The 27246-nt window shown below is 36.7% G+C and overlaps 1 protein-coding gene across 7 annotated transcripts in view; it reads left to right on the forward strand.

The window, feature by feature from the left end:
* Positions 1–27246, forward strand: part of SENP6 (SUMO specific peptidase 6) — a 94363-nt gene that overhangs the window by 43580 nt on the left and 23537 nt on the right. For 3 of the 7 annotated variants that reach the window (XM_083829937.1, XM_083829935.1, XM_083829939.1), the window contains 8 exons: positions 1848–1949; positions 5954–5974; positions 13726–13796; positions 14960–15099; positions 18108–18510; positions 19624–19856; positions 22318–22488; positions 23173–23215. In XM_083829937.1, the coding sequence (XP_083686063.1) occupies positions 1848–1949; positions 5954–5974; positions 13726–13796; positions 14960–15099; positions 18108–18510; positions 19624–19856; positions 22318–22488; positions 23173–23215 (1184 nt within the window). The remainder of the gene's footprint in view (positions 1–1847; positions 1950–5953; positions 5975–13725; positions 13797–14959; positions 15100–18107; positions 18511–19623; positions 19857–22317; positions 22489–23172; positions 23216–27246) is intronic. The other 4 variants (XM_083829936.1, XM_083829940.1, XM_083829938.1 and 1 more) reach the window with 2 other exon arrangements.

The raw sequence follows: 27246 nt of genomic DNA on the forward strand, positions 1-27246 counted from the left end.
CTCGGATTCAACAAATCATGAAACACGAAATAGGTGTGTTTCTAGACTTGCTTGCTTGTTTTAAACTCTGTAAGTCCTTAGCATTTGAGAAGAAATTCCTGCATTCTGCTTGTGTTTTCTCGTCTAGTATCTCTTTCACAGAGAGAGCCTGGAGAGAAACTGGAAGCCAGAGAGGAATTGTGAGACACTCAAGTATTTAAAGCAAGTAGCTGTCAGCTTTTTATTTCTCAGGGGAACACATTAAACAGAAGGTTGACTATAAATTAGTCTAGATGATGGCTGACCAGCTGGAGTTGTGTAGTCTTGACTTGGAAGCATGTGGGATGAGTGTTTGTGTTTACTTTTGTGATGTTGGTGATTGGAATGTGAGACTGGTAGCTTCATTTATGGGAAGTTGAACTGCTAAGTCGGAACATAAATGATGTTTCTAAGCTTCATGTTCTAAAGAAAGGTGTTTTACCATGTGGTTGGTTTTGATGGGTCTTGTTCTGTTATGTTCATGGTTATGCTATGATCAGTCAGATGATAACAGTCATGTTATGCTATGATCAGTCAGAAATGCTCTGAAAGTTTCTAATTTTGATTTGTGATATTTGATATAAGCCTTCCCAAAAGGGTAAGCTAAATAGAAATTAAAAAAAAAATCAAAATAGCGATTTTCTCACCTTCATCTTTTGGGGATGTATAAAGGAAGGATTAGGAATTGATGTGCAGCTTTATTGGGGATTCTGGGACTTCAGATCTTTTTTGTTGTTCATCCCAGGACAAATGGAGGGAATGGAAATTCTGCTGAATGGTGTTTCCAAGAAATATTTTGAATCAATCAGAATGCTTTTTCATGTTCTTATATTTAATGCAGTTAGAATTTCTGAGCAATTTTACAACCAAAATGTAAATGTTGCATTTCCGTTATTTGAAGCAGTTGGCATTATCAGCATTCTATCTGTTGAAAACTTTATAGTTTTTGAACATTTTAAATGCAGTGTTGTGCATCCTGTAGTAACAGTGTGCAGGTTAACTGTTAGGGTCTAATGGTCTTCGAGGGAGTTAATGCATTGCTCGTTTAATGGATAGAAAATTGTATCTTTGCACACGCTTTTAAGAGACGATAACGGGAAACCATCCCTCCAGAATTACTTGTTTTATATAGTAATGAGGTTAAAGCCTCAAAAGGCAATAAATGAGGAAACCAAAGAAATGCTGAATGACATTGGTGAATATGCTGTCTCTGTGCAGAGCCCTGTTGAGATAGTTGAGCACCTGAGAAGCCTTGTCTTCTACTCTTCTTCGGCTGTGGTGTATTGTTTCAGCTACCAGTCATCTTACCACCGTATATTTGCTGCATTTATTTTCCCCAAGGAGTAATAATATTAGAGAAATTCCTGAGTGTACAGTTCAGTCTGTTCACATCTCACGCACTTTAAATCTTCTTGATGACATTAATAAAATCTGTATATGGAAGCATAAAGTTAACTATAAATGATTGTAATTCATTTTAGAAAGGCAGTATCTTTTTGGAGTGAGGAGGTTGAGCAAAGGAGAGCTGGTTCACAGTGTTTTAGATGGTGATAAAATTCAATAAAAATCTTTATTTACTTTTTTTTTTTTTTTTCCGGGGGAGAGGAAAAAGTGTGTATTCTTATTTGTCTATTTTATTCAGGGACTGAATGCTTTTATGCCTGTCCAATACAACCTAACAAGTTATATTACCAATTCAGAAATACTTTGATTTTTGTTTTTATGTGGCTGTTACTGTAAAAAAACAGGACACCATGATTTCTAACTAAGACACTGTAGAAAATACAGTAGAGTCTTTTCTTAAATCATTTTTTTCTGTACTTCTGCAGTGAAAATGCTCAGAATATGTCTTGTCCTGTAACTGTGGTACATGGTAGACGCTTTCACCATGCTCATGCACAGACAACAGTAGTAAAAACAGCAGCCCAAAGGTAAGACTAAGCAGATTTGTTTATCCAGATGTCCCTGTTGTAAAAATCCTTTCTGGTTTTGTACGTAATTGTTTTTGTACATAATCGTTCACCTTATACTATGAAGTGTTTTAGGAAAACATAATTACATGGTTCTTGTTGATCATGAGCTTTGATCTCAATTACTGAAGTTTCATAAACTTTAGGATTTATATAGTCTTAGAAATCACTGATTTTAAAGCACACTATGACATAATCAGAGAGCGTGAAAATGCTCTAATGGAAATATATTTAGGAAATACTTTGAAATGGGCATAGTATGCAGTAGAACTTCATGTAACTCGCAACAAATATCAAATACTCATTCACAGAAACTCCAGCTGGTATAAAATTAATCTAAAGGTTAAGCAACAAATAGGACAATAATGAGTAGTCTTTAACTACAGCATAAAATGATTAAAGTGGGACATCTCACAGAAGTGAGGTTTTGGATTTTTATAAATACAGGAAACTGTGGAACTGTGGAAATTTACTCAGCTATGCTGATTTAAGCTTTGTTGTTTGGAAAACTTAAAAGCATATCAGACTTTGGTAAATATGAGGTGTTTCCCCCCCCGGCTTTTCACACTCAGACGTTGTCACAAACATGTGAACTAACCATTGCTTTAAGATGTATTTTTTTAAATTTGTCCATTCAGAGCTGTATGCATTTCATGGATTTCCACTGGCTTGTCAGCATTTTGTAACCTCTTTTTCTGCCCCACTTTTTTTTTCTTTTTTTTGTATGTGTGTGTGGTGTGTGTGTAGATTTTTTGGAAGTGGTGGGATCATATGTAGGCATTATCCTAATTTTCGTCCAATTTCCATCATCTTCGTGGCTGTCTTCAGAATAACAAAGCCTATGTACTAACGTGAATGAATGATGCGATCCATATATGTATTATGGTAATCTGGCATTGAGGAAGCAAACTGAAAATGGATTTTACAGTTCTGTCTCTGACCTACACCATTGTTGCCTCCATCCATTTCAAAGTCTGCTGTGATTTGTAAATGGAAAATAGCATGGACATTTTCTTCCCTTTAGTAATAGTGGATGCAGTAGCAAGGATCTTGCTTTTCTTTATTCCTTAACATCACTGTGAGGCGAGGGTGACTGAAGAGGATTGGCAGAGCTTTTCCCAGGAATAAAAACTAAAAGGCAATGTTTATGTAGCCAGTATAGTTTGGGCTGAACCAGCCTCTTTTTTTCTTATATACAGAAGAATTTCTGTATCTGTATTTCTATATATACAAATATAGAAATATTTATATCTATATTTCTTAGAAAAGCTGTTTAATGTTCCCTTAGGAAAGCGTTGGGAAAGCATGTCATTACCTTTCCCTTCTTTTTTTCTCTATTTCCCTTCTTTTTTTCTCTTTTTTTTTCCTTTTTTTCTTAATTCTAAGAGATAAAAGCTAATTCAGGTTATTCAAAGTAAGCAGAAAACCGTCTGAGACAGCTCTTTCTTGGATCTCTGAACGTTGCCCTTAATGTTAGTGTACTCTATTAAACTTAGTTGTGAGATGGTTCTTTGAAACCACTTACAGATGTGGATCCATCTTACCTAGTTATGTCCTTTAGGCATCTTCAGCATGCAACAAAGATTTCCGAGTAGTGCCCTTTTTTTTTTTTCCATCGTTGTTGAAAGATGGTACATGGCCATTTACTAGCTTGGGCAGCTCAATCCATTGCCTAAATTTAGGAGGGCTGAATCTGGCCATAGTACCTTGATTTTAATCTTCAGGGGACATTTGACTTGCCTGTTTGCTGTTTATCACCTATGAGACTTGCTTCTTTATAAGCCTATAATATAATGTGGAGAAAAAAAAAAGTAGTGACTTTGCATGTGTGACTTGCAGAAAGAAAACTAATGCATAATGTAAGCAAGCTGAATATTGCATGAAGTAATTGGTTCATAGTCCTGTTGAATGTTTCTAAAAATTTTTCTTTTACGGTTGTTGTTTTACTTCATTACCATTAACAACACACAGTTACTTCTTAGGGTCAGAATATTTTTGAAGTTTCAGAGGTGAGAAATAGTCATAAAAAGGACCAACGTGACTTGACTGATTGGTCTTTAGAATTTAAGGGTTAGCTTTTCAGAGGAATTTTGCGAAGGATATTTAATGCCAATATCTTTTGCCAGTTGACTCATCTGACTACTCTTTAAAAGCTTCTAAATCTGTTTATGAGTTAGTGGATTGAAAATTAACAGAACGTGACCTCATGGCATGCTTCGTCTTTTTTTCTTCCCTTAGGAGGTGGGGGTGGGTCTCAATGCAGCTTGATGTGAAAAATGTAGATTTATGAATCAGGAGACTATCATTGTTAGGAAAAAAAACGTCCTCATAAAGAAAGGAGTGTGTGCAGAAGATGTGGTAAACCAAGAATAAAATTCTAGGAATTTCCAGACAAAGAAAGGTGGTTACATGGAAACTGAGTTCTAAGGGTCTTTTGTTTGTTTGTTTTCCTGTACAAATTTATAGCCAGTGCAAAGTTGTGTTCTGTTACCTTGTTTGCATTTGTAGAATTTTTTTATGAAATGTTGATCAGTTACAATGGGGAAAATAATTTTAACAAACCTAACATAATGTTCTTAAGTCTGTAGTGGATTATTGAAAGCATAAATAAAATTAAAAACACAAATTACTTCTGAGTAGATTGCAACATTAGTGGCAGAGACGCAGACTTATTTATACATGGTTCTTTGAGAGGGGGTGGTGACACATGGGGCAACCTAATTATGAAAATCCATCAAGTTGAATTTGGAGCTTGTGATGTATGCTGTGTTCCTCATCTCTTTTTTTGACTTTGCTGCACATGCATGTTAATTTAAATTCTGGCTGAATATCTGTTGCACTGATATTTAAAATATATTATTTCAATACAACAAAATTGGTCATTTCAAAACAATATTTTGATAAATACTACCCATGGTTTTTCAGTGGAATCTGGGGATTAAGTTGAAATTTATTCACTTCTGATGCAAGAGATTTTCAGATACAGCTTAGCCTAATGTTGTGGTTCAATGTTGCTTTATTTAATGAGCACTCAGTCCTATCCTATGCTATTGACTGACTTTTCTCTAAGACTTGGCATTGGAATAGCGTGTTATGTACAGCATGTCTAACAAATCTTACTGCATGAGCTGCATGAAGCAATTTGGACGGACATTGCTTGTTATAATTCCTGGCTCTATCAAGGATTCTCGTCTCTAAATCCTTTTGAGATGCAAAAGTGAGAATTCTTTTCAGTGCATTACATTAATACAGGATTTTAAAACAAGCAAGCGAGGCATTTAGGGTGATGACTGGGCATTCTGGATTTTTGCCATCTTTAAGTTTCTTTAGCATTAAAATTTATCATTCTTAGTTGTAACTCTGCCATATTTGTAGACAGTTAATCTAAGCTATGGATTAACTCTACCAGGGATACACAGATACTGGCTATTGCTCCATGTCGAAGTGTTTTGGATCTGACTGCATTCATAAACTCAGATGTGACCCACCCAAATGTGACCTTTATTGTTTGTAAAGGCCAGATCCAGCTGTAAGCAATTTTTACCACTTTCTTGCAATATTGACTGAATATCCCATACCCTAAGTTGACATGTTCAAATTCAGTTTTGAATTCCTTTTACTCTCTTCCCAGAATCCTGAGTATTGTGTAAACTTTGATGCTTTGTTTTTTTGCAGAATTTGTTGACAATTAATCAAATTTTACACACTGAGAAGTTCTGAGGCAAAGCAATGTAGTATTTATTTAGCCCATTGACCTTTGCTATCTGTGAAGTAATGTTTGTGTATTTATAATGTTGCAAAAATGCTGTGCATAATAATAATACTCTTTTGACAGCTAGTGCAGTGAGTGCCAGAGACAATGAAACAGTTACAGCTTTTATCTAATAACTTTTGAATTTAGTGATGTGTGCAACACATGTGGAGCTTTGCATCTTATGTTTTTTTTTCTTTTTTCATATTTTAAGCAATCTGGACCGAAAGGAAAGGTAAGCTTACTGTTGATGCAATGAGCATTAAGAAAATGAACTGAATGAGTGCTGTATCAATGCTAGTTAAAGAATAATCAATCCAGTCAATCGTATCCTCTCGTGTGCGAGGGGGGTTGTTTGTTTTGTTCTGTGTTTTTGGTAAAAGAGAATAAATGGACCATAAAACAAACCTTTACATCCATCTCTAAATAATGCCACATTAATGTGAACCTTGGGTACATTTCCACTGGAAATTACTCTATGTGTCTGTACATAGCTAGCTGACTAGATAGAGATATCTCCAGTGTGCAAATAGATAAATTAACTTTGGCTGAAATTTAAGAATTTACTGCTAACTCTTCGGAGAGCAAGAGATTTGTGTAATAGAATGGTTCTGAAGCATATCTTAGTTGGTTGTCTTAACAGCTTTTACTGTATCATCTCAGCTTGGTTTGAATAGCATTAAAGGTTTTTATTGTATTACTGTGTACATTCTGTTAAAGCAATTAACAGAAAATACACAGCACGAACAGACATACTGTAAGGCTTGTTTGTCACTCATTTTGCATGTTTTACTGATGTTAGTGTTTTTCTAGCAGTATGAAATACCGTACCTTTGTTTTTCTTTTGATATAGGTTACATTTATGGGTTAGTGTAAATGTTTGGTTGATAATGATAATTTGATTTTTTTTAATATCCTATTTATGTATGTGGTTTTGGCAGCATGCTACGCTTGATACCGGGTTGAATTGTTTAAAATGTCTACATAATGTTTATCCAATAACAGTGTAACACAGAAATCTAATATAGAGTTGTTCTTTATGAATTCAGGATTGTGTAGATTTATTTCAAATTTAGCAGTAAAACCAAACCTTTCTGTTTAACTGCCTTTGTTGTTTCTTAAGAGACCTTAGAGCTGTGGTCCTCTAATGAGGAATAGAGTAGAATAATTCCAGTTGGAAGATGCCTCTTAAACATGGGCAGGCACGGGGAATCGACCACCTCTCTAGGAAGCCTGTTCCAGGGTCTAGCTACCCTCTCAGTAAAGAAGTTTTTCCTAATGCCTAGTCTGAACTTCCCTGATGCTGGCTTGAGCCATTAAGGGATTTGATTATCCTCTCGCTGCCCTGGCTTTGAGTTTATGCATATTTTCTTGTTGTTCGTTGTGTTGCATTTATGTTACTAATTAACCATTTGGTTCTTAATGCTTGTAATTTGGTACTTCATGCCCTAGGAAGACTAGGGCTGAGTGTACTGGTGATCTTAATTTTCCCCTGGGGACACCGAGTTCTTCCTAGTCCAGTACAGTTAGATACATCTGTTTTTCCTTCGTTGCTGTCTTATCAGGGGAAAGTAATGTACACAGGAGTTGCTAAATTTAGATTTAATCATTACCATCATGATAAGCACAGCTGCAACCCTTGACTTTCTGGGCCAAATAGGTCTACTGACCTGCATACTAAAAATCCAACTCGTATGCTGCTGCTTCTCTCTTTCATAGAATCACAGAATGGTATGGGTTGGAAGGGACCTTAAAGACCCTCTAATTCCACCCCCCCCACCATGGGCAGGGACACCTTCCACTAGACCAGGTTGCCCAAAGTCTCATCCAACCTGGCCCTTGGTACCCCACTTTTCCTGTGAGACATGCTAAAGGTAAATCATACCTCTGTAGCTTGGTGATTCCTGTTTTATCATGCCTTACTCTGTTTTTGTGTAACGATTTTGAAACCAACAACCTGCGTGCTATGGTATACCTCCTAAGTATTAGCAGAGTGGGGCAGAGTGAGAACGGGCTGAATAAGACATACCCTGTAAGAGCCAGTCTGCATTAAACACAGCTCTTGTGTGAGCTTAAAAGGTATTGTAATCAAAACTGTTTATAATGGATGAGATTAAATGAGATGCCTAAAACAATTTAAGGCTCTGAGCATAGAGTCTTGCTCTTCAAGCAAAATCTAAATCTTGTAAGAACTATTTTTAGGAAACCTAACAGGCAAAAAACAAAATATTTACAATATATTATTCAGCAAGATGGCAGGAACAGCAATCAATATTGTATTTTCTTTTTTCTTTATTAAGCACAATACGTAGATAATCTTGTATCTTGATGTTTTTAGCTGCTTGATCCTTTCTTTATTCTTTTTGAAGTGCAAGATTGAGTTTGAGTTTTATTAATAGGATTTAACAGCAAAAAGGTATTAGTTTTGAAGCGCTTTGTTTTTTAATTTTTATAAGAATCTTTTATTTTTCTTTTAGATTTTTTTTTTTCCAGAATAGTCCTTTTAAAGCTAGGTGGCATGTTGTTTTAAAGCATTGCTTTCCATTCTGTTTCTGTGTCCATAACAACTGTCGAGTATCCTGAGAACTGTACTGTAGAAAGTGTCAGTGGATCTGACACTGTTCAAACACCTAGAAATTTCATGCTGATGAGGGAGCCTTTGTTTTGCCATTTATAAAGTTTTGTGATGGTGGTCTCTGCCTTTTCGTGGGTTTTTTTTTTTTTTTTCAGTGCAAGGAAACTGGTAGGAGGAGCATCAAGTTGTTATGCTCTTACGAGAGGACTGTTACCATCTCCAAGAAAACATTTTTCTTAGATTAAATTTACAGTTGAATTATAATTGTCTTTGCTTTGCATTGGAAACAAGTGACTTCAAACCTGATCTTGAATTGTGGAACGAGTTAAACTGTTTTGGATAGTCTCAGCTGACTTGGAGCTGTTAACTTCAGCTGGTGGTCTCGGATGTGTGGACATGGCACTAAGGCACAGGGTTTAGTAATGGGACTTAATGGGTCAGGCTGGTGGTTGGACATGGTGATCTTGAAGGTCTTCTCCAACCTAGGTGATTCTGTGACTTCTTTATTAGTCTGTGTTAAGTCATCTGAGCTGGGAGTGTCATGCACTGATTGTGGAAGGATGCATTGAAGAGACATGGTGGGTCTGGCCAGAACTGAGCATTACATAATGCACTTATAAAATCTTTACCCATAAATAATAATTGCAAGTTTTATATATATATATATATATATATATATATATATACTTGCTTCACTGTAAGTAAAATGAGCAAGTTAATGAATAATTAGAAAACATCGGAGAAGTAGGAGTATTCATTCCCACCATGAAGTTGGATGCTGCAGAACTGAAGTCGCTTTTTAGATTCAAGAATGAGAACTACTTACTGTTTACGTTGAAGTGATAGATTGCATGATGTCTTTAACGTGGGAAGACAGTTGTATCTGGTTGGTGTTGTCACTGGTCTTTTTGGCTTCTGTGGTCATGGATCTACCTTTGAGAAGCCAGGTCTGTTGGGAGCAGCTCATGGGATTCATCTGACCAAGTGGGGCAAGAGGGTATTTGCCAACAAGCTGGCCAAACTTACAGCGAGAGCTTTAAGCTGGACTTGATGGGGAAGGGGATGGAGTTTTGAATTACAGAACAGCCAGGGGTTGTTGATGTGTTCAGAGTCAACAAGGAAACACCTGTGAAATGCCTCAAGAGAATTAGCATGTGTTCCTCTAAAGAGGTGATATATCAGTAGGCCAGCTGAAGTCTCTCTTTGCCAGTGCACATAGCTTAGGTAATAAATAGGAGTAGTTGGAAGCCACTGTGCACCTAGAAAGCTATGGTCTAATTGCTATTAATGAAACTTGGTTTTCCCAATGGTGGGATGAATCACATTTGGAGCACTGCAGACATTGGCTTTAAACTGTTCAGAAGAGACATGCAAGGAAAGCAGAGTTGGGGAGTTGTTCTCTGTGTAGAAAAATAGATTGACTGCACAGAGCTGTAACAACAGGTTGAGAGCTTATGGGTAAAAATAAGGGGCCAAGCCAACAAAGGAAACCTCATGGTTGGTGTTTACTACAAGTCACCTGACAAAGGGGAGCTTGTTGACCGAGCGTTCTTAATTCAACTACAAGAAACATCATGGAGGCTCTGATCCTGTTGGGGGACTTCAGTCACTCTTGTACCGGCTGGAAAAGCAGCACGGCAAGCTGTAAGCAGTCCAGGAGGCTCTTGGAGTGCATTGAGGATAATTTCTTAATCCAGGTGATAGCCCAGTCAGAGAAGTGCTACTGGACTGGTTGTTTACCAACACAGGAGAACTAATTAGAGAGGTCAAGATTGGTGACAGCCCGGGCTGCGGTGGAATTCGTGATCCTGAGGGCTATGGGTCAGGTAAAGAGTAAAGTCAAGACCCTGAGTTTTAGGAGAGCGATCTTGCAGTTGTTCAAGGAATTAGTGGGTGGGACTCCCTGGGAAACTGCCGTCAGGGGTAAAGGAGCAGAATACAGCAGGCAGGGCGCTTAAGGATGTTTTTCTTAGAGCGCAAGAGCTCTCTTATTTCTGTGTATAAGAAATCTGACAAGGAGGGCAGGAGATTAGCATGGCTGAGTATAAGTATACAATTTTCTGGCTGAGTAATAAGGAGTACGCTGGGAACTACTGACTAGTCAGGCTCACCTCAGTGCCCAGTAAGGTCACAGAACAGATCCTTCTGGAAGTCATGTTGAAACATACGGAAGACAAGGGAGTTGATTAGAGACAGCCAACAGGGCTTCACCATGTGCAAATTGTGCTTGACTAATCTAGTGACCTTTGGTAACGGAGCAACTGCTCTGTGGACAAAGGAAGAGCTACTGATGTCATCTGCCTGGACTTCTGTAAGACCTTTGATACTGTTCTCCTACAATGTCCTTGCCACTGCATTGGAGGGATGTTGGGCCGGAGGGTGGACTGTTAGAGGGACAGAGTTGTCTGGCTGGCCGTGTCCAGAGAGTTAGTCAACAACACAATGTCCACTGGCAAGTGGCATCCCTCAAGGGTTCATGCTGGGACTGGCACTATTCTGTATCTTCAGTGAGACGGTGGGATTGAGTGCACCCTCAGCAACTTCGCAGATAACACCAAGCGAGGAGGTGTAGTTGATAGGCTTGAGGGAGAAGGGCTGCCATCCAGAGGGACCATGAGGGAGGCTTGGGAGGTGGGCCTCTGTGAGCCTCATGAAGTGTTCAGCAAGGCCAAGTGCAAGGTCCTGCACCTGGGTTGGTGCAGTCCCCAATATGATTACAGGCTGGGTGAGGAATGGGATGGAGAGCGGCCCTGCAGAGAAGGACTTAGGGTATGCTGGTGGATGAAACATTGGATGCGAGCTGGCAGTGTGCATTTGCAGCCTGGAAAGCCAGTTGTTTCCTGAGCCGCATCAAAAGAAGCATGGCCAGCAGATCGAGGGAGGTGATTGTCCGCCTCTACTCTGCCCCTGTGAGACCCCGCCTGGAGAAGGGTGGTGAGGCCCTGGCACAGGTTGCCCAGAGAAGCTGTGGATGCCCCATCCCTGCAGGTGTTCAAGGCCAGGCTGGATGGGGCTTTGGGCAACCTGGTCTGGTGGGAGGTGTCCCTGCCCATGGCAGGGGGGTTGGAACAGATTATCTTTAAAGGCCCTTCCAACCCAAGCCTATGATTCTAATGATAATTAAATCATGAGACATAAGAACTCCAGTTTAACATTCCAGCTGATTCTTGCTAAGAAGATTAACTGAGAGATGTACGTCTTGTTTGCAAATGTCTGAGTTACAGGAATTTATGAAGCTCAACAAAATAATACAAGTAAGGCCTTGCTTGAGGCTGAGCACTCTGTTACGGAAAAAGCTTGAGACTGGCAGCATGATGAGGGCTTTTCTGAGGTGAAAGACAGTCTGGTCTTCTAGGTTTTACTTATGAGTAAAAATTCTGAACAAGCATTATTTAAAAACAGTAGAAATAAAAGCCTTAATATGTTTGCAGATTTCCAGTGATTAATGTAATTAACATATTCATAATGCATTTAACATTTATTTAAATGCTAGTGGCGTTGTTTAAGAAATGATTAATTATTTGTTGCAATATTAACTGCTAAATTGTCTCTCACCCTTCCTTTAGTCTTGGTCAACTTTTGTCTTGGTTGCATAGGGTTATGGGAGTGCTCTCAGGTGCCTAATGTTGGATGATTAAGAGAATTTTTCCTAACGTGTAGTTGGATGTAACCAGTTCCTTGTGAGCATGAATAAAAGTCTTTTACTGTTGGAGAAGCAAGATACTCATTTAATGCTAGTCCTCGTGTATTTTTTATATCTCCTGTAATAATGTGTTTTTTTCCTACCCTTTAGTATGGTGTTTTTATCATTGGATTTGGTAGTAACAGGTTCTTGTTATATAATGCTTAGTTTGCGCTCTGCCTTACATTTCCCCCAATTTTACCTTTCAAGTAATCCCTTCTCAATTTGAACTTTTAATGAAAATATTAAAAAACTCGAATAATTTATGAACAAACACTCATGTCGAGTTTCTGATTGTGGTGCAGTTTATATGTAGAGCTGGTTAAAAAAAAAAAACAAAACACAAAACTTGTGTAGGAGCAGGATTGTTTCAGAAATGCATTTGACGCAATAACGAATCAATCTAATCTGTAGTATGCTTGTGGGCACTAACAGTAAAGTACTGTACGCTTGTTTTTGAACCTTTTTTTTCCCTAAGTTTTTCTGCATGGTGCAGCTCTTCAGCACAGTAAAACTTGTTTGTGTTTAGTACAGGGTTAATAAATTTAGAGGGCCAGATTTGGTAAGAAGAACCCTAAAAGGCATTGTAGGATAATCTTGTTCCAAAGATGTTAATAATAAAGTGTGGGAGGCCCTGAAAAGTATTAGCTAGAAATGCAGGATATTCAAAGGTCTTGACATTCTGCTGCAGTAAGACATTATTTGCTGAAACAAATAAAGATTTATTCCTCGTTTTGAAATCTGTTTCAGCCATAGCTGAATCATTGTCAGGTGGGCCCTAAAGATTTAGCTGTGCTTGTCTGAGATGTTACTGCCTACAGCTGTTTACTTTGCTCCCTTTGGTGCTGATTTTTGTCCTTGTATTCAGAGATGGTATTATGGGATGCATGTGACCCATTTGCAACCCAGAGCACTGACTTAACTTGGCAATAAAAGCAGTTTCTGCTGAAGCTGTAGACAACGCTTCCTGTGTTTCAGGTGCATGTCATGTCATGTTCTAACAGTAACCTACAGCTGCAGATTAGAGTAAGAGCAGAGAAGGACAACTGCCATTAACAGTAACGGATGCAGTATCAGGAATCTTAATTTGATTTGCCATGCTTTTGTGTAAATTGAAAATATCTTTTAGGAGACTCAAAATGATAATGCTTAATATGAACAAATATGTGATAAATTATGCAAATTATACCAACTCAAGTTTTCTTACCAACTAATTTGTCTGCATAATGTTATTTTCTTAAACAAAGATATAAGTTGTTTCTTCACTTGCGTTCTTTTTATTTTTTGGCCACGCAATTTTTGACATCAGATGTCTTTCCTCTCTTTCGCATTTTCTCGTCTTTTTTTTATGTTGTGGAGTTTAAGATGTGGAATCTAATATTGTTAAAGTAATAGTTGTTTCTATTTTTGGATTTTTAAAGTATCTATGTTATACTTCATGAATATGGAGGAGGAGATACAGTCCTTGAAGACTTTGGTCTGAAAGTAAGACTTAAAAACTATTGATTATTGTGAAAAAGGATTTAGATCAGAAACACTTCTAAGACCTTTACTGTAGCAGTTGCTAGCATTCTGATGATTTTTTTTAAGTGTACACATAGCATGTTAGAGGAGATGTTATTTATTCATAACTTTAAGGTGCAGTTCAGATTTATTTTTCCATCTGTAATTGTGGCAAAAATACAATGGTCTCAGTTGAAAGAACAACTATATCTAATTTATTTTCCAGAAAAGAATATCCCCCTCAGCTTCAGAAAGTAGAAGCAGATCACATTAGGTTACCACGACCTCAAGGAGTGGGTAAGTTATCTAAGAATTTTAGAATTCTCATGTATTTTAAGCAGAGGTGTGGGGGTTTTTTTGTTGTTGTTTGTTTGTTTGTTTGTTTGTTTGTTTTCCTATCGCTGCTATGGGCAAGTATGTTGCCAACCTTTGAGTAACCTTTAGTATATCTATCCTTATATAATATTATTGTAGTTTTATACAGGTTTGTGCAAGGAAGACTTTTTTTTTGACAGATTTTTGCAACCTGTTCACTAATCCTATAATAAACTTTAAATTAGGCGTCAGTTATTTTAAATACAAGTGGAACTGGGAAAACTTAGAGTAATAAAATTGTTGGGTCCAGAACTAATGATGTTCATTTCAGATTTGTCAGTACTGATACAGGTAGTCTGTGAACCAGCAAGACTATCTGCACGTATTGAAAAATATTTATGTTCATATATGTTAAAATTGTAGCCTTTAAAAAAAGTTCCAGGATGGAGACTGTAATTAAACTAGTGAGTCTAACTGGCATTTTTGCATTAAATTGAAATATAAGGCACTGTTGTACAACATACTAAAAAGCCCCTTTTATAAGGAGATCTCACTCTGTACACTGTTAGTTTAAATAGAGGGTGTGTTTCTTTGTTCCTGTGCTCTTAGAGTATTTAAATTAACGCCCCAATATAAAACAAGATATGGTGGTATAGTTCAGTGTACTGCTGAGTCTTGCGCTGATGGAATAAATCCTAAATTATGCAAAATACTTTCAATTGTTCTGGATTCATTCACCAGAAATCTTTTCGTGAAAATTACCAGCAGCAGCATCTAGCAGATCCTCACCTCCTTTCAGTAGCAAAGGCTTCATTCTAGTTGTCATAAAGTCTCCGCTAAGGCCAAAGAGAGACTTTGGCCTTGAGACTCTGCGAGGCCAAAGTCTCCTCTGAAGATGTGAAACTAGAAATTGTAACCAAGAGACGCAAAAATAGTAGTAATCAAACAAAATCTTAAGTATTATTTTAGGGATTTTTTTTATTTATACAGCAAGTCATAAGACACTTCTTAATGTGAATGAAACGGTATAGTTTGTTGCATGTTAAAAAAAAAAAAGTTCAGATTAGTGTTTGTAAAGAAGTAAGTTGACCATAATTGCATCTGAGCAGACATTTCTTGTTAATGTTTGTTTTTTTTCCTCTTAGACAGTATAATGGAAAACACAGAAGAGTCGGAATCGGAATCTGAAATTAAAAGAAAGGTGCAACAGAAACGTCACTGCAATTCATACCAGTCTGACTTGTCCCTATCTTCTTCTACAAAAAAAGGCTTAACCCAGTTAAAGGTGGGCTGTGTGTTTTTTTTTTTAAGTTTAACTGTTCTAAAAATCCTTCTAGTTGGGAGAAGAATGTAAACATTTAAACTAAAAAAAGTTATGGCAGTGCAGATATTTGTGTTAATACTGATGCCAACTGTGAAATACGTATTTTGTGAATTGAACAAACAGATGATGCACTGGAAAGCAGAAGAGCCTGTGTTTAAATTGATTGGGGAATCTGATCCATGCTTATTGGGATAAACCAGGAAGTGACACCTTTGGTTTGCTATCTATGAAGTAGAGGAATAATATTTCACACTTTGATGGAATTTATTTAATACAAAAATGCATAATTTTCAGTACTTACATTAATAAGGTTAGTGTCCTTGAGCCAGACCATGTGTAGTTGACCACAGTGCTGCAAGAAACTGTTCTCTATCTCCCTGATGGAAAAGGGGTTAGACTTCATTACATTGTTTCAAGATCTTGATTTCATTTCCAAAACCACAGGACAGGTTTCACTTGTAAACAAAATTTAATAATTACATCTGGTACTTTCTCCCATGAGTGCTTGCAGTAAAATGTTCAAACAGTAAGCTTAAAAATGAGAAAAAAACATGTTACTAATCAGAGTGTATTAGGAGATTGCAAAAAGAGATCAACAATGATATAGCCTCACAAATTTTGTCAAACAGTTACATTTAAGTTCAACCTCTGATAAGTGCCTAAATTGCTGATTACTTAAAGTTAGGGGGATATGTCCTTACTTTGTTCCCTGTGCTCTCAACGAGCCGCTGTTAAAAGTACAACACAGGGCTGGATGAACTTTTACTCCTTTCCCCTAGGAAAGTTATGATTCGGTAAGGTTGCATAGTTTGTGGATACACTTTCTGGATATAGGACCTATTGTGTTAATCTGAGCTTTGTGTTTTGAGTAGAAACATAACTTTTCAGCAGCTTAATAGCTGATTAGAGGGGAGAAAGTATGGTTATGGACATATTAAGGGGATAATTATATTGCTATAAATTACAAATTCATAGATGAATATGAAAAACCAAAAGAAATCATGCTGCAACTGATTTTATTAGCAGAAATCTTTGTTTCTTTTTAAACAGGTTAAGAGTTTAATCTTTTGCCTTAAATCAATTCAGTCCTTTAACAGTGTTTTATGCATTTGTTGTGAACCGTATGCTTTTTAGTGAAGCATGCACTGCGACAGTATGTAGATGATCTATATAGGTGTTTATGGAACCTTTGAACAATTCAAATGTGTTAATTGTGGTTTTATGCCAGAGGAATTACAGACAACCAGCTGCTTGTCAGGCAAAGTGCAAATGGTATTCATCTTCCTATACTGTAACAGGTTGTATTTCTTAATTGTTAAAAATTTACAGAAGTTTTATAGGAGGGAGGATTGCGTTTCGTATGTACTCAGTGAAAAACAAAAGCTTTGGATACTAAAACTTAGATAGGGCAGTCATAGAATATTTGTATTTTGCATATGATATATTATTCAAGTCATGAAGCAGATACAAGATACATTAGGTAGAACTCACCTGCTTAAGTAGTTACTCAAAGTCCAGCTTAAAAATAAAAAGCATATGTCCTTTGGAATTAAACATGGCTACCCCTACCATCAGAATGCCTGCTCTCAAACCATGGAAGGGAATTTATATTCAATTTTCGGTTTGTGCTTGAGGCGGAGGACTGCAGTTATTCTGTACTTAAGGTCTTTGAGGTATGATAGGCTTTGAATATTTTCATGTCTGATTGAAATTCTTCCATGTGATCAACTGTATCTCTGTAAAAGGTACATTCTGTAACTCAGCATTGAGACACAGGGCTGATACTCCTGTCACTTGCTATGTTATCCTACTACTCATATTTAAAGGTCTGATAGGCTTTTTATACTTTTTTTTCATCTGTTTTGCTGTGGTATATGTAGCTTTGTTAAATTGCAGAAATGTTGTGGAAAATAATGTGTTCTCTTTCTATAACTTTTTTTTTGCCTTGCTTTTAAAAATGAGGACCCTACACCTCAGGAAATCCTCTTTATTGTTGTTCATGGCTGGGGATGGAGTATGCAAATTGTAGTAGATATGTTTTGAAAACAGGTTCACAAATTTGTTGTGGCTTTTAGAAGGTTAGCGTCTTCCATAGTTCACAGTAGAGTGAACTTCTGAAAGTGTCATTTGACCTCAGTGCTGCAGGAGACAATAATGTACATTAAATTTCAGTTCTAGGGGTGTCCCGTATTCAGTTCAGGAGATACTCAGTAGCTTACATGTTACTATCAAATACACTTAGACATGGAAGTCCAAGTTTCGCACTCAATAGGTAATACTCTTTATTACTTTTAATTAAGTAGGCTGTAGTAGATGTGAGAGAAACAAAACCCATCTCTTTGCAGTAATAACGATACAGTCTCCTTTTTTGTAGCCTGTTTCCTCTAGAAAGTCTGGGAAACACCTTTTCCTCAAGTCCTGTTTTCTCTTCTGTGATACTGGACTGTAGATCAATGTATTTCATTTTCTTCAAGTTTTTTAGAGGAGTGATTTTCTATATGGTTTGCAAGGCCATTAGAAGATGTCTTGGGAAGACATATGAACTTAATGATTGAGGAGACTGCTTCTAGTTCTTAGCATTGCTCTGTTGATCCTCAGGTTACTTTATTTTTGTCCAATGTAACTATTTTTACAGAAATGATGTAACTAGACCTTCTTGCTGATGATGTTACATATGAACTATGATGCTGATACATATAAGCAGGGTGCAACCTTTTAATACAGAAAGAAAAAAGATAAGTCTGAACTGCTGAACATTATCTTGTTAAAAATTGCCACATTGCCAAATTTTTAAATGAAGAAAATATAACTGAATTTTAACATTTGCTTTGAGTATTTACTGTAACTGCTAATATACTGTTGTCAATTTTCATTCTGAACAGAAATTAAATGCAAACTTTGGAAATGATATCTTTGTTGATCTTAGTTACTGATTAGGGTTTGTTTTTTCCTTCCTTCTTCTTTTCTAGCTTTTGGAACCAATTGATTATTCTACTGATTGCCCAAATTGTGGGCGGGCAAATGAAAACCAGACCAAATGCCGACATTGTGAAAATGTTTCTCTTAAGGATTTGCAAAAAGTCTCCAGACAAACTGGAACATTAGGTGAATCTATGGGACCTTTATCACGTTCTTCAATACACCAGAATTCAACGGGGCAAAAATCTTCAGGTACAGGGTTCAACACAAAGAAGTTTTATAGTTCTGCTGTCGGGAAAGGTCCAGCGGATATTCTACTGGGTAATGAAGTTGTAGGACATTCTATGTTACGACAGAATGGAAAAGTTGGTCTTATAACTGGGACAAAAAATACTAAAATTACAGGAAGCTTAAGACAGAGGAGTACAAGACCATCTGAACTAAATGATCCAAGTAAGTATCATTTCATGAATATAGCCATAAAATGAAAATGCAGAACATCCTGTAATGAAGAAACCTTCCACACAAGCTTATGTTATTTACTTTTGCCTGGAATTTTTTTGTGGGTATGTTTTTGGGGTGGGGACATAACATATTTTTTAATGTCTTTTGTCATATGTGTTAATTGTGGTTTTATGCCAGAGGAATTACAGACAACCAGCTGCTTGTCAGGCAAAGTGCAAATGGTATTCATCTTCCTATACTGTAACAGGTTGTATTTCTTAATTGTTAAAAATTTACAGAAGTTTTATAGGAGGGAGGATTGTCATATGTCATTTTGTGAGGTACTCTTTGAGAAAGGTGAACACCGGGGAAAAAAAAAATTGTTTTTTTTTAAAGACTTAAACTTTACACTTTTTCTAAAAAGCATTCTTAGCAGAGTTGTCATCCATTCCCATGAAGAAAATAGTCTTTAACGTATTTTTTCCATTTTTTTTCTATTTTTACTCATTCCTTCTCTTTTCTTCTGAGCTATAGATATGAACACTGTCCAGGTTTTCTCATTTACTGAAACTTCGTTCTGTATAAAATGTTAATACTTGTTACTTTATCTGCGTGAACTCACATTAATTGATAAGCAGACAGGAAGTGGAATTTGGAAATTATGGTTCTAGTTCTGTGCTTAGTTTATTAGACCATTTTGTATTTTACTGATTTGGACAACTTAAGTTATAACTTCTCTGGTCAGTTTTTCTTTACATTACCTGTGTTACATAACCTTTTAAAAAATAAGCTCTTCAGCAAAGAGGGGCTTAAGTTAGACTTAAGCTGTATTGTTCACTGTCGGTTTTTTGTTGAAATAGGGCATGGATGACTTCATTTCTGTGTCTAGAGGGAAACTGATGATACACGTTTCTCGTACAGCTAGTTATGGGAAATAAGTGAGGGAGAGAGCACCTGTGAACAGATTACAAATAAATATTAATAAAAGTATAATATAATGATAAATGTGGACTGTTTTTGATACTGCAGGACAACTACATAAATTACTTCTAAGCTATTGCTTGCAAAGAAATTTCTGTTAAGAAAAATGTAGTGGTTGAGAATTTAATATTTTCTGTTTAGTTGTTTTGTCTAGTGATGATGATGAGGAGGAGGATAGTGGCAGCACTAGGAGAATGGAAAGCATTTCACCTCGTCCTGCAGATTCAGCCCGCTCCTCCCCAGCTCCTTCTACAGGAAAGGTGGAAGCAGCATTAAAGGAAAACAGTTGTGGAATAGAACAGAGAATAGGTAGTATTACAACAGAAACAGAAATTGCAGTCACACTACCAAGAAAAGCAAGAATGAAAGATCAGGTACTATTTCATACTTTGTTTAAAGAAAACAAAAATCAAATCATAAACGGGAAATGTAAAGGTTTGTCTTGCATTGTTGTACATAGGCTCTATTTGATTGCTTATTTATCAGCTCAAATAATATCTCTGCTTATATAACACTGGAAACATAAGAAAATTTGTTAAATTTTTTCAAGAATTCATAATATTTGAATTATGCTTTTAACATAGATGTTTCTGTGTTGAATGCATGCTCTTTGATTCTGTATTGGGTACCTCTGTGAAAATGAAGGGCCATCTTAGTTTGCAGAAAAACATCAGTACTAGCTGTTTCTTGGTGAGACTTTGGACATAGGAAGTTAAAGATGAAAAAGAAACGTTGGGAGCAATTTTTTTACAATTTTTTTTTTTACAATTAAAATACTTTGACAACTGTCCCAGTTAATAGCACTTACTTGAAGGATTTCATGGTGGGGCTTTTGTTTTTTAGTTGAGCACTACTGCAAGAATTGGATAAACAAAGACAAAAAAATGCACCATGAGCAGACTCCTTAAGTGCTGTCAAAGGGGACAGCTTTCACGGTATGTTAAAAACTTAACTACCTCAATAGTGAGCCAACAGGAAGAACAAATGCCCTGTGACAATTGTTGAATTAATACTACTGATTAAAATGATTCTTGGTTCACTTGTCCAGTTCCACTCTTGAGAATTCAGTCCAACAAGAGTATTTGATTAGATTTCCAGTCTCAAATTTTTTTTTCTGAGGTAGAACGTTAAAGGATGTCAAAACCTTCATGCTAGGTTGAGATTAAAAAGCCAACATTCTAGTACCATAATTAATGAAATGGTGTGTGTATAATATGGTGTACAGATTGTCATCAGTATAACTGTGAGCCTCTCAGTGTACTATAAAGCTGTGGGGCTAAAAGCTTGGGCAATAAAGTTTTGAATATCCCTTATTCTGACATTATTTGCTGGATTAAGGGAAAGTATTGCATCGTGAAAGCATGGGTGTCTCCTTTTATATGCACATGTTCCTCTTCACTCCTAAACAACCAAGTGTTATATTGGAAATATACTGCATACTTGAGAAAAAAGTAGAAAAGAGCTTTATTTTGAAAATGGGTATACAAATGTTTTGTGTGAAGCTTAACATAAACTTTGCCTTAATTCAAGAAAACTACCAAGAATTGTATCAGTGTGTTTGTCAGCCTGAATTTAAAAAAACAAAAACAAACAAACAAAAAACAAACAAAAAAGCTTTAGGATAGTTTGTTTTTTCTCTGTAAATATTCATTCTTCATTCTCAGGTTACTCAAATATAGTGCCACTTCAAGATTTTCTATGTTACTGCTTGTCTGTGATTTGAGTTTTGAATTTTTAATAATGTTTAGGTAGTCCAGTAGACAAAGGGACAGCTATATTCAGTAAGAGTCGTAGGAAAATATTTTAATTGCAGGGATCTAGATTCTCTTCCCTCTTGTTTTCCCCCTGTATTTAAGTGAAGTATCCAAAAGAATATTATGAATTATGGCCAAGATAGGCTAGTGACTAGGAATGCTGAAATAACTCTCCAGATTTAATCGTAATAGAAATACTGAGTCCCTTAAAAATCCTTTTCTGTGGGAGTTGAATTGTATTTTGTAACTGACAAGAATGTTTATTAATGGACAGTTTTATGAAATGAGGAAATAAATACCCAAGAACAAAACTAGAACAGAAAATCCTTCAAAAACGTAGAGCAATTTAAGCAATGCAATAGATAAATACGTATTCTTCTCGTGGCTCTCAGCCAGCTTGCTTTCTTTTAAATAGTTTTTCTTAAGATTGTTCTGTTGGTAGACAGGAGGCTTAATTGAGATTAAAGCTTCAGTCAGTGTCCAGAGATTTTCTTGAGCTAGAGCCAAACTCCACATGGCCTTTTCCTCAGTGTTAGTCTTCTGATACTGGATTCTGTCCTAAAAACATCTTAACAGTTCTGTAGAGTTCCTTCATGGATTTTTTGATTGTGCTTATTTATTTATATTTCTTGAAGAGTCTACTCCTAATGTTTTATTGCACTGTACTTAAGTAATAAATCAGTATTTTTAGTCACCATAAGTCTGTGCTAATTTGGGATGCTTGTACAGCATTAACGTTTTTATATAAATAAAAGAAGTACATTAAAAAAAAAGCTTATTTTGCTGGGCTGTACACTGTTTCAATACAAGTAACTAAATTGTTTTTTGGTGACTTTGAAATGTTAACAAAATGTCTACAAGTGTAAACTAACTTTTTTTCGTAAATCTCACAATATTAACATCAGGCTAAAAGCCTTTTAGGAGTTTTCAACCCTTTGTATATGGTTGAGATGGATATTACAATACGTAGTCCTGTTGGTTAACAAAAAAGTAGCCAAAAAATTAATCTGTGCTTTTTAACAGCCTGTTTTAGCAATAAATCATAGTGAAAAATTCTGAAACCTTGAAAATTACTTTTCAGTTTGGCAACATTGTGTCTAACACTCCAATAAAACGTCGTAAACTTATTTCTCAAGAAATTGTAACTGAGACTGTACCTCTAACTTACCAAAGTCCCTGTGAAAGTGTCATTCTGAACTGTCGAAGTATACGAATAGGAACCCTACGAAGAATGGTAGTGGAACCTGTGATTGTAAGTAATCTTGTTATTTGAAAAAAAAAAAAAAAAACTTTCTGTTTTTGATTGTTATTTTCATATGTGAACAACGTAGTATTTTGCCTTTGTCTGTGAAATGGCAAGTCTGTCCCCAATTTCAGAGGCTGTGATTCACAAAGACATGAGAACTATACTGTTGCATACTGTTTAGTTCTGGTGTTAAATAGAAACATCATGTTTGCAAAACGCTTTCCTTTTCATTTGTTTATTTTGGGGTGGGGGTGATGGGGTAAATTATTGATTAGTGTTACAAGAAAATTGAATGCAATACGTACCAAAAAAAAAAAAAAAGATTTTTACAGATGGGGGAAGAATTGTCTTTTTCTGCGTGTGTATAATTTTGCTTCTGTTGAACAATGTTTTTTGTTTTCAGAATTTTCTTTTGAAGATTTTATTCTCCCACTATTTTGTGGCATTTTTAAACCTTTTTGGAAACAGAGTACTTCAGAGACATCTGAAGTGTCAACAGTCAATATGACTGAAAGAGACATGGAAGAGCAAAGAATATGCGTGCTTCCTTGAGTTGTACTAATTTTTGAATTACATTTTACTTTTTTGTTTTAAAATTTTAATTACTCGAGTATTAAGTTGTTAAAAGGTATTGAGTCAGTTTAGTTACAGAGAAAAATTGAAATCTTATTTTTGTATTGTCTTCCACAGTTTTGTCTGGATTATATCAAAATACGCCTAGAAAGTCAAGAAGGTGAGTACTTTTGAGTACTTTTTTGAGTACTTGTTTTATGTTAATGCTGAATACATATTTTTTGAATGAAGTGACTTTACCTAAAGGAATTAACAGGTAAATCATAATGAAATGTCAATTCTGGTTTTTCTTTGTGTTTAATAAATTATATTCTGTGCTGGTAGTCATCAGGAAAAAAAATAATAATCTAGATTATAAATCTGAGCTGAGCTGCCTGGTGAATAAAAGCCAAAACAACTTTGCATTATCTCTTCTACCTACTGACAGAAAGAAAATCCACAGATGGGAATTAGCAATTTGTGGTGAGCATGCAAATGGGCTTATTAGTTCTTCCCCCTCAACTTAGTTGAAGAGCTGTGGTGATTGGCAGAGATCTTCATTAAAACGGTTAATAAAAACCACAGGAAAGAAAAACCTCCTGTGAAGCATGTTACCTTTTTATTACTTTGAGTTCTTCTATTTCAAATACACAAATAGGGAGTAAAAACTACACAGGTGTCTTACACCTTTCTTGTGTATATCTCCCTTTAAACTTTTTTCTCTAGTGTATAGCTTGTATATTTCATGCTACTGAAAGAAATACAGTGGCATTGTTTAGGAAATGGCGAGCTTACAATTGTTTCTTTGTTTCCTTTTTTTAAAAATGTGGTCCTAGCTCAGTTTGCGATTTGATATTTGTAAAAGGTAGCCATTAGTTTTTGTAATTACTATCATATGCTAAAAGCTGCCTTTCACAACCTGTAAAAATAAATGTAGACTTTTCTCAGTCAGGTGATTGTTGCATCTAAGATACAGATGTATAGTTACTACTGTTTTTTTCATGCATTAACTGCATTAACCACTCAAACCTACTAAAATTGGTAGAACGTGTCTATCAGGCGTCTGCATGTGAAGTTATTTCAGTGTGACCTGATCCTTCAATAGCATAAAAATGGAGACTCCTTAAATGCTGGGTTAATTGGAACATTTAGCACTTTTCCATCTTTTTTGTTTTTTGAGTTTTTCATCTGTAGGAGGATGGGTGTATTCCTTGCTTCATTTCTGTTAATGTAATCATACCATGATTTGTTCTGATACAAGTTAAGGTCTTGAAATAAAAATGACACCAAATATTTTGTTTTTCTTGAGGTTGATTATGTTGGTCATGCTTTTTCAGGGAGAGGCAAATGTTTTGAACAGCTGTACGAACAGCAGTAGTGTCCTGCCCTGAGTTTGATTTTTGTGTGTATAAACACATGTCAAATTCTCAAAATGCTCTCTACATCCTTTGTCAGTTTTCTGCCATTCCCAGTTGGCATTTCAAGGAAGCAGCTTTCTATTTCTAAAGAGTAAAATAACTATTCACATTGCCTTTAGTGATAAGTACTGTTGTCTATCATGTATCGGTGTTACAGGAAAATATAGTACACAGGTTGAATTGTTTATGGTGAAATGTGTTACAAGATGCTTATATTAAGGTAAAAGAATGGATATAATTTAAATTTTTATCTGAGCAGTAGGTAAGTCTTCCTTTTACATGAAAGAGTTGCAATCTAGTGTTCTTAACTGTAATGCAGACACAGTTGCAAGGATAGAGAGATTTCTCCAAAGACTGAGCAGGTCATGTTTTGGCAAGGGCCTTCTATCTGGACATGGTTAGAAGTGTGCCTTGGTTAAATGGGGTGAATCGAGTTTTAAGTTAGAATTGTTGTTACTTTGGGCTACCTATGAAAGTTGGAAGTGAAATGAACCTAATTAAGGAAAGTGTGTGCGTTGAGGAAAGAGAAAACTGAAGTATTACTACAGAGGAAGAGGTATTACAGGCCCAATCTTAGAAAGCTATTTTGTTGTTTGTTAGAAAAGAGAAAGAACTCTTTACAGTCATTTATCCAGAGGGACTCAGCGAGCTGGAAAAATGGGCTGATAAGAACCTCACCAAGTTCAACAAGGAGGAGTGTAAAGACCGGCACATGGGGAGCAACAACCCCAGGCACACAGTTCATGCTGGGGGCCACCCAGCTGGAAAACAGCGTGGCAGAAACGGACCTGGGTGTCCTGGTGGACACCTAGTTGACCATGAGACAGCAATGTGCCTTTGCAGCAAAGAAAGCTAATGGCATCCTGGGCCGCATTAGGCAAAGTGTTGCCAGCCGGTCAAGAGAGATGATCCTTCCCCTCTACTCAGCGCTGGTAAGGTCCCACCTGGAGTGCTGTGTCTAGTTCTGGGCTCCTCAGAACAAAAGAGACATGGACAGACTTAAGGAAGTCCAACCTAGGGCCACCAAGATGATAAAGTTACTGTAAGATCTCTGCCATGAGAAGAGGCTGAGAGCTGGGACTGTTCAGCCTGGAGAAAAGAAGGTTCAGAGGGATGTTATCAATATCTAATAAATACCTGAAGGGAGGATGCAGAGAGGATGGAGCCAGGTTCTCTTCAGGGGTGCCCAGTGCCAGGACAAGAGGCAGCGGGCACACACTGAAACACGGGAGGTTCAGGAAGCACTTCTGTTCTGTGAGAGTGACTGAGCCCTGGCACAGGTTGCCCAGAGAGGTAGTGGAGGGACATGGTCCTGGGTAAGCAGCTTCAGGTGACCCTGCGTGATCAAGGGGAGTTGGACCAGATGATCTCCAGAGGTCCCTTCCAGCCTTGACTATTTGGGGATTCTGTGATAAACCTTCATTTATCTGCTAGCTTGATTGTCTCATATGTTAGTCTCCAGGGAGATAAAAGAGAGTCGGTGCAAGGAAATGGACTAGTTAGATCCATGTAGGACACATTTCTGCTGCTCTTCGCCTGATGAGATGGAAAAGTACTGTTACGAGCAATAAATCTTGCCTGGTCATCTTGAATGAAATGTGGTTGCTGCAATCTGACCCAGAGCTGGGCAGCTGCTTCTCCAGCTAGCTGGGGTAGGGGAAGGTTTAGAAGGAAAGGGGAGCTGCTTTGCTCTGCAGTAGCTGTAGGGGCCACCACTTCCAGTCTGCACTGAATACTACAGTGTGGATAACTGCTGAGCTGCAGGCTCCCTTTCTATCCAATATGGGAGAATGAATTCATTTGCCAGCATGAAGGGAGGATGTAAAGGGCTGCTGCTGCACATTGGCTGCTTAAACACCAAAATAAGGATAGGGAAAGAGTTCAGATGCCCATCACTAATAATTAGTAAGAACTGTTAATAATGGTAAGGTAGAAAGCAATTATATGTCTTTAACAAAATAAAAAAGAGGAATCTGGTTTTATGCAGCTTGTTCAGGGTGATGCAAATTAAGCCTTTTAGGTTGTAACGATTTAACTAATTTTTATTCACCATCTGTTGGGTCATAAAATACAAGAAATTAAGAAAGGTCTTAGTTTATTCAGGAGTTCCCTGCTGTGTCTCTTCCATTTTTATTTGGAAAGGAAGAGGAGGGGGGACTTTGTTTCGCTGGTTGTTTATTAGAAGGAATTTATGTTGGTTCCATTTTTCCTTCTATCCTGTATAGGTATTGTTCCCTCTGTAAGGGGATATAGTTAACTCGGGTAGAGGTTGCCATTAACCATGTGATAGAATGGTAGAAGCTGCCGCTAACTAAAGCTTTAAGTGACTCCCATTAACCATTTTTTCTGATCTAGAAAAAATTACTGGCTTTGAATTTGGTGAAGAAAAAAAGTTGAAGGAATTCTGACTTCCCGTATTTTTCCTTCAATTTTTATAATTCGATAAAACCCACAAAATACTCAATATTGGCATTTGCAGCGTCAGATGTGTTAAAAACTTACTACGTAGCTGCATTTCTCTTTTTTTGGTGGTAAGTTGAGAGCAGGACTTTATTTCCATGGGCAATCCGATTATTTCTCTGCATGTGTTTTATTCTTTTCATTTTAAAGTTATTTTTCATAAGGAAATTGGACAAAGATAAATCTTCGAAGCAACTTTACAAACCTGTCATAAAATGTGTCATAGCAATATTTGCTAATTTAAATGATACTGGAGATACCGTTTTTCTGTAGAATAAGGACTAAATTTGAGTGAGAAGAAATTAAAACTTCATTTGAAAGTCAATGATCATGC

The sequence above is a fragment of the Anser anser genome (assembly GCF_964211835.1).
Source record: "Anser anser genome assembly, chromosome: 3".
Lineage (NCBI taxonomy): Eukaryota > Metazoa > Chordata > Aves > Anseriformes > Anatidae > Anser > Anser anser.